This window comes from Vespa mandarinia, chromosome 18 (genome assembly GCF_050613455.1).
Source record: "Vespa mandarinia isolate Hongniang chromosome 18, ASM5061345v1, whole genome shotgun sequence".
NCBI classification, from domain to species: Eukaryota; Metazoa; Arthropoda; class Insecta; order Hymenoptera; family Vespidae; genus Vespa; species Vespa mandarinia.
The window spans coordinates 4,304,022-4,312,500 of NC_140827.1; the positions used below are offsets into that span (position 1 = coordinate 4,304,022).

The 8,479-nt window shown below is 34.2% G+C and overlaps 1 protein-coding gene across 7 annotated transcripts in view; it reads left to right on the forward strand.

The window, feature by feature from the left end:
- Positions 1-188: 188 nt before the first annotated feature.
- The window catches only part of C3G (C3G guanyl-nucleotide exchange factor), a 10,902-nt gene continuing 2,611 nt past the window's right edge, over positions 189-8,479 (forward strand). For 2 of the 7 annotated variants that reach the window (XM_035874763.2, XM_035874764.2), the window contains exons 1-11: positions 1,728-2,417; positions 4,550-5,021; positions 5,101-5,325; positions 5,414-5,599; positions 5,679-5,986; positions 6,138-6,254; positions 6,522-6,841; positions 6,919-7,126; positions 7,449-7,472; positions 8,115-8,310; positions 8,396-8,479. The exon at positions 8,396-8,479 is cut by the window's right edge and continues 181 nt beyond it. In XM_035874763.2, the coding sequence (XP_035730656.2) occupies positions 2,231-2,417; positions 4,550-5,021; positions 5,101-5,325; positions 5,414-5,599; positions 5,679-5,986; positions 6,138-6,254; positions 6,522-6,841; positions 6,919-7,126; positions 7,449-7,472; positions 8,115-8,310; positions 8,396-8,479 (2,327 nt within the window). In that variant the 5' untranslated portion in view covers positions 1,728-2,230. Of the gene's footprint in view, positions 332-1,727; positions 2,418-3,120; positions 3,300-4,549; positions 5,022-5,100; positions 5,326-5,413; positions 5,600-5,678; positions 5,987-6,137; positions 6,255-6,521; positions 6,842-6,918; positions 7,127-7,448; positions 7,473-8,114; positions 8,311-8,395 lie in introns of those variants that run through there. The other 5 variants (XM_035874768.2, XM_035874770.2, XM_035874767.2 and 2 more) reach the window with 5 other exon arrangements.

Here is an 8,479-nt window from a genome sequence, read left to right on the forward strand (position 1 = left end):
ACGGTAAGAAACGTAGAAGGATTCAAAGTAATACGTTCACTGATCAGTACGCCGCGATGAACACTGTGTCGGCCATCTTGTCGGCGTAGTTTATCATTATTCGTCAGCAGATGGCGTTTATTACCCCTGGAGCCTCTTGAAAAATGGCCGACGAACGAAGATGTAGCGGTGCAAGTCGGATTTATATCAGACTGAAAACAGTGCGGCAGCCACTGCTTCGTAACTCACGACGCGGCTGTTTGCAAAAATGTTGAGACTCTGTGATATCGTTTAAATACGAATGAACGGTCGACTATGATGGCTTCCACACCAAAATCTGACAAGCATGGAGGTAAGCTCACTTCGATCAACTTTTTACCTTCTCTTACGTGCGAAACTCGCGTATGTATCTTTTGACAGACGAAGACGGCGCAACCCTCCTTCACCTCCCCCCAAGTTCCCTCGCATCCCCATTTACTTAACATCGAAGACTCTACGTTAAAGGATAACTTTGCTTCTCTCGATCGTAATCCAAAATTCTTTTCAGATTGAAATGGTAACGCCCTTATAAACTAAACCACTATTCGCTTTATCTATAATCACCCTTTTCGATCTTCCTTCAAACAATGAATTTTAAAAGGGCTTTAAGATTATTATTTAAGAACGCTCTTCTTTCTGTTCAAACGTCAAAAACATATGTTCTTTGGTTACAAGCTAATTTATTATTGACCATATTCTTTTAAACATCTTGAATTATATTCGCAATCATGGCTGATACTTGTTACATAGGTTTCAAGATGGATCATCCTTGATTAGTATTTTCTTTACGTACCTTTTTTCTGCTTTTCTTCCCCTTTCTTTTTTACCAATGATGAATAAGAGACTTTATCGGCGGATAGGAGGTTTAATTCACGAACGAAGAACTTTAACAGATGTAGCTTATCAAAACTGATATGCGCTTTGATTTACGAGAGATTTCATGTATGTATGCGTGAGAAAGAGATGTTCGATCAAATGTTTGATAACCTACTAACTTTTATTACACCTCATTGTTACATCTTCTTACCTTTAGGGACGGATTTAGATCGATTCGTACGGATAATTTGACCTGTCATGTTATTTTATATATATATGTATATATATATATATATTTTACTTTTTATGTAGGAGTCAGGTCAACTTTTTTCTTGAAAATAAATTTTTTAATGATTCATCCATCGATCCATAAATAAATCGTTTTTGACGAAATTCATACGAATAAATTGACCCGTCGTATTTTTTTTTGTATTTATAGGTTAAGTTAATTTTTTCCCAAGTTTCCTAAAATACATTTCTTGGATTCATCTCTCGATCAACGAATAAATCATTCGAAGATTCTTAATCTTTTTCTCAGTCACCTTGATCATTCTCGTTCCTTCTTTTTTCTTATTTAATGAAAAGGAAGAAACAAGTGGGTATGTTAACCTCTTTCCCCAACCCTCCTCGAGCTTACTGTTGCTGCTGCTGCTGTTGCTTCTGCCCCTCGCAACACCCCCACCTTATCGCACACACTTTTCTCATCTCTCTCTCTCTCTCTCTCTTTCTCTCTCTCTCGCTCTCTCTCTCTCTCTCTCTCTCTCTCTCTCTCTCTCTCTCTCTCTCTCTCTCTCTCTCGCTCGCTCGCTCGCTCGCTCGCTCACTCTCGTTGGTTGACCCGCTAAAATAGACAAAGCTTTATTCCCGGCCAAAGTCAGAGATATTAACAGTCCCCAATCTCCACACGTAGTCGGTACATCGTCGTCGGTTCGACAAGTTTAATATTGATTTATAAATCGACCTGCTTCTTTTCAATTAGTGTCTGATATTTTCCTTTTAATTCGATCTTCTTCTTTTCCTTATTTTCCTTTTAATTTGATCTCTCTTATCATTCTTAAATCATCGAGTAATAGTGCGAATTTGAAAATTTACTTGAAAATTAAGATAATGTTATGTATGACCCTTAGAGAGTAGACATATATACGGTCATTAACGAATAAATAATAAGAAATAACAAGAAAAATATTGTAAAGTTTATCGTTATGTTTTTGAAAGATTATGAAAATGTTGGTAATATCGGAGATTATTTTGAGCATATATTTTCTCTTTTCCTTTCGATTAATCGAAAATAATAGTTGGTTTGGAAGATGGCGACATCATGATTACGTCATATTTTTACTTGACATTACATTTCTTCGATATTATTAAATAAAAAGAAATTGATTCGCGATCAGATATGCCACAATATGACGAATCTTTTCTTGATTCGCCAATCTTCAGACGACGTGTACGAACTTATTTCGTACAAAAGAAATCCTCGACGAAATCAAGATCGTTCAAGAATACGTCTGTACCTTTGTTGTTGGCCGTGACCGATCTCAATAACGATTTCTCTGATTCGCTTTCGATCTGCAGTACGCAAGGTAATCGATAATTTAACTCCTTAAAATATATACTTTTTTGTTTGCACAAGTTTTCTATAATTAAGGTTATACTAAAAAGTTACTATCAAAAGTATGAATGATTAGATAAACGAAATCAAAATAATAATTAATGTTATAATATTGCAATAAATGATAAAAGAATGTTAACGATCTTGAATGAATTATGTGAGAGATATATTTGGAATTAAATAGTTACACATATCCATGTTAACATTATAAATTGATATTTTTTGTTTTATAATTCTTTAACCACATGAGTCAAAACAAAAAATGAAGTTGTAATATCACAATAAAAATGAACGATGTCAAAACCACTTTACAAGTAATAAGTAAAAGTAAAAAAAAAGAAACAAATGTTATTATCGTAAATGTTAAAAATGATAGACACTTTAGAAATACAATGCGTTATCTTCGAATATCAAATGCGTCTTGTATTTAACCTTAACCGAACTATCGTCACACTTTAAAAGCATCGGATGACAGACGCAAAATAGGCGTGGTGTATGTGTTGATGACATGGATGTGCGAAGAAGAAATAAAGAAAGAAAGAAAGAAAGAAAGAAACATATAGACGCTGACACGTAAAAGAGAGAGAGAAAGTGAGGGACTATATTGCTTGTGACGACGGTTTGTGGGTGGGGTGAAGGGATACAACCGACGGGGGCCGATGAGCCAAGTTAGTTAAGCAGTCGATGCGCACACGCCTTACTATCCGGACGTTTCTTGTCTTGTATTTCCCTCCTGAATCACGTGACATATATATATATATATATACATACATACATATATATATATTTTTTTTTCCTCATCATCTATCTGTTTACTCATAAACAAGAAAATTTGTGGTTTTCTCTTCTTCAAGTGAGTGGTACTTAGTGACGTAATTTTTATATCACAAACTTCTTTGATTAAAAAAGGAAAAGAAAAGAAAATGATTTGAAAAATGGCGGGCTTTTTCCCGCTAATTTTCTCATCTTATTAATCTATTATTTCAATTTAAAGTAATAATTGGAATGATATTAATTAGACATTTTTGTTTGATTTTGAGGTATTTTGGAATATATTTTTGATTTAATATTAATGAAATTCATAGTTCTCAAGGATCGATATCGTTTATTCGCATTCCTTTTTGAACGTGACGTGATTACTGCATCATCTTTGACGATGACTCAGATTCTTAAAGTTATACTTTAAACTTTCCATTCGTTCCTTTTCTACCGTTTTAATTCTTTCTTTGTGAAAGATTATCTTCATAAATATTTCATATTTTTTATACCAATCAAAATGAACATATAATTTAATGTCGAACAAATAGGAAAAAATTGTTTATATATATATATATATATATATAAAAGATATTACCATGGTTTTTCAATTGAAATTAGTTAAGATTAAAAGTAAAATATACGTTTTTTTAATATCGTTGAAATTGAGTATGCTAATAGATATTATAAGTATACTCGAATGTTCTCTTCATTCTGGTATTTCATAGTATTTCATCGTATTTTCGTCGCTCCTTCCAGCCTTCCGACACTAAATTTAGTTCCTTGTCCGAAGGCACCATCTTGGAATAATCCTCTTTCGGTGTTTAAGCTATTTCGAAAGCCTCCTCGTAGATACAACGATGTTTTCATTCTTTCTTCATTTCTTTGTTCCATTATTCGCTATAAAAAGAAATTATTTGTAAAACTTTTTATCTGATTGGAGTAAACATTTCTAAGAATTAGAAAGAACAATCTTTTATAACCCATAAAAAAAAGGACATACTTCTTAATTAATTAATTTTTTCAAAGCTTCATTTGTAAATGATACTACTAACTTGATTATAATAGTTACAATACTAACAACGCAATATATATATATATATATATATATATATATATATATAAACCCATAGTGTACTATACTAATCAGTGACAAATAACATAAATCAAATACAAAAAAAGAATTGTAAATTTTATTGAAAGAGTAGGAAAAAACAAAGGATGCGCATTCATTGAAAATGGTATGAGAACTTTACAATTATTTCGGATACACATACAGAGAAATAGAGAGTAAGGTGGCTTTTGTTATACAACTATAAATTAAAAAAGAAAAAAATAAAATTACAGAAAGCAACGAGGAACGTTCAAACGGAAAGGCGCGCGGCGGTAAGCTCGCGCGTCGAGCACGCTCCTTTAAGGAGGACTTTTTGGAGAAGCTTTCACACATGCGTTCTCCGGGTAGCGGTGGTACAGGGGCAGGCGGCGCAGAGAGCGTCGTAGGAGGAGCCGGCCGAGCAAGTTCACCTTCGTCGCCACGAGCACCGCGTGATAAAAATGGAGTTGCTGGAATTGGACTTGGAACAGGTGGAACATCGTCGTCATCGTCAGGAAAGGATAGTAATAATACAGCTGGTCTTGAAAAAAATCCTTTACGAGACTTGCATGTCCACGTGAGACAAGTACAGCTTGCTCTTCTGCATTTTCGGGATGTTGTCTCGAAAAAGAAATTGGAAATGTTGCCAGGTAATGGGACAGTGGTTCTCGACACTGTTACTACCATACACACGGTACTCAAGTCCTATCTTCTCTATGAAAATAGGTAAATATATATATATATTTTTTTTTCATTGTTGAGAATTTTGTCTATAATTAACTTACATTCTCCTTTTTTTTCACAGTTCCACGCTAGGATCCGCAACCAATCAAGTTTATCAAGCACTCGCTCAGTTATTGAAACTTTGCGACGATGTCTTGTTACACGGCGATCAATCTTCTGCTTTGGATACCGAAAATGTTACCCATATTATCGGTTTGGTCGAAGAAGCAGTTAAGAATTTGGTTTCCCTTGCTCATGAGAAGATTTCTAACCGACAGAAACCTGTTAGCATTACGATTAACAATCGGTAGGATGTAGTTGTTGTTGTTGTTTTTGTTGTTAAATCTTTCCTTTTATCGATGGTAGAGATTTGTCATTGGTAAATATTGATTCAGTGCATCGGGTTATGGATTGGAACTTGCTCCTCAGAGGAACTCGCTGCCGGATATACCTTTAACACCAAGGGAAAGAGAGATCTTAGAACAGACCGCTGCCAACAATAGTCTTGTTCGAAGTTCGCATAGTTCTGAATCTATTTTAAGGGATTCGAGTCCACCACCAAAACCTCCTCTTCCTGATAGGTAAACTAGATCAATGTTGTCCACGTCATGATTAAATACAAATTATTGACTTTTAACATTACGAAAATAATGATTGTAGAACGAACGTATGCTTCTCCGAAGAAAACAGTTCGTCAGGTACACCACCACCTTTACCACCGAAAAGAAGAACCAGAACTCAACAATTGCTCGACGAGTCTGAGAGTTTCTTAGCATCTAGTCTCGATAGAGTTTCCTTGCGTAGTCGATCACCGGAAGACTCTTCTTCTATTTTAAGTGCATCAGCTGGTAGTTTGGATTCTGCTTTAAATCATTCGCGTGACGAGGATGAAATTCGAGCGATCATGGGACCAAACGATGAGTCTCTCAATGATAGTATGGATCTCAGTCTTATAGCTACCATTAAAAGTAAGTCATAATGAAAGATTATTATCATCATTTAATTTTTTGTATCATTTCTTTAATTTTTATCGACCATAAACGTTAAGAGGATATTTTTTGCTGGTGGAAAATTATCAAGAATAATCTCGTAACTCGACGATACGCTCTGGTACCTTAGGTATGCAAGTTAATGGGACCTCTAATTGTGCTTGTTGGGATAGTTCTGAAAGCAGTATACCAAGTACTATGTTACTAGGACAACAAACACCCCAAGAAATTCTTAATCCGTTCACCGGTGTGTAGAATATAATTACATGCATGTGAGACGTGTGTCGATAATTAATGTTTGTATAAAAAAGAAAAAAAAAAATTGTATTCGTTCGATTCATTATCGATGAAACAGTTCTATCATTTTATTTTTTTCTTCTTAATCAATCCACGAGATCAAACGTTTCATTTAAGGATAAAAAGGAATACTAACATCGTGTAACTCCGTTAGAAGAAATAACCATTATAAAATCATACAACATTCAACTGTATTCCTCGAATCATTGTGTTTCAGGTATTGATGGAAAAATAGAAAGATTTTCAACCCAAACACATGAATCCGGTTTTGTGTCGATGCATTCTCAAAGAAGTTCTTCTCAAAGTTACACGACTGCTTCTAGTACAACTTCAAAAAGATCATCGCAACAAAGCAGTATCAGTTATAGTTCCCAAACGTTTAGTACCCAACAACAATCTCTTTATCAACAAAAGTTTACATCTGATAGCAATGGTTCTGTTTTCATGCAAAAAACAATGAGCAGCTCTAAAAGTACCACGGATAATATGAATATAACGGGAAGTGGCGACGCCGTTATGTTAGAAAAATTGAAAAATGTGAGTAAGAGTATACGCATCATTGATAAACTTAACAATAGACATTTCTATACAAATGTTATTTCTATTATACGTAGGAAATGGAATCAATTAATATATCCGATGCTAATGGAATACCACCTGCATTACCAGAAAAACGATCTAAACGGAGAAGAGAACGTCAACCTTCGCAATACGACAATGTACCTGAAAATGAACATTTGTCTACTTGCAGTTTGCATACCAGTAACGGCGATAGCTCGGATACCAATAAACCACCACCTCTTCCGCTGAAAAAAAAACATAGTAAGTTACTTAAAAATTCAATATAAGACATTAAGAAATGTGAAAAACGACGATATAATAGCGTTTAAGCTTTGCACTTGCAACATCGTTGGAGCTTCGTTACTTAAATTAATGTGTTTAAGCTCTTGTGATATTAAAAAAAAGAAAAGAAAAAAAAAAAGAAAAAAAAACTTTGACAGAGAGTTAAAGAAGTGACGACTTGTGAAAGTACCTTAAATGATATCAAAATATAAATTTGTAGATATTCTTAGTCCCATAGCGGGAAAAAAAAAGAAAAAGAAAAAAAAGAAAAAAAAACTGATGCAATGTTTTGTATCCCCAGTGTTCCAATCAGTGGCATATTCTGGTAAGTGGGATGCCGCCCACATTAATCGACTACACTTAGCAAACACTTTCACGCCAAAACGAAAGTCTTTCATTTTCCACGATTATGTATGTACATGAATTAAGATCCGGGCTTATTTTGGCATGGCATTTTATATTGTTAGCTTCATTTTTATATACTGCCAAACATACAATGATCTCTATCATTCTCTATTTTATATTTAAATAGAATTATTTTATTCTCGGCCTTAATTACAGCTTACGATTTGACTCATCTCACGGGTGTAATATAAATTATATAAAAATATGGATATATTTAATTATTATGTAAATAATAAAAGAGAGATATCGTGGAAATGTTCAATTTACTCCAGTGAGTTTGATCTCTTCTCGTACGCGTCTTTACACAAACGATACTGATATTATACAAGTGTTTGCTTTTGCATCAGTGTCTTTACTCAATTCATACACAGTATGCTTTGATATCTTTTTGCAGCAAAAAATATCATGCTTGCGTCAACCAACCAGTCATATTATGTATTATAAAAAATAATGTAACTTTCATTCAAGATTCGTAATCGTAATTTTTACACACACACGCGCGCGCTCAAAATTTAAACTCATTTTTGATGGATTTTGTAATTTATTGTTATACTTATTACAGTTATGGCATACATGGAGATGTTTGGAAATTGCTCTCACAGCAACAACGACTTCATTTCTGGCCTTGGAACTCGTCATTCTGTAGCAGCTTACAATTCCATGCAAGCAGAATGGCAGCAACATGAAATGGCACTCACTACGACTCAATCTTGTTCTTTTATGGCTCATACGGTAACTAACTTGCATGACACCACAAGGTAAATCACTTATAAATATTCAACATCACTTATGATATCCTTATGTACAATAATCATAATTCACAAAATATTTTTCTTTTCATAGCGTTTCTATATCTATGACTCCAAGCATTACGGAAATAACAAATAATTCTAGTCTTCCTCCGGCTTTACCACCAAAGAGATCACG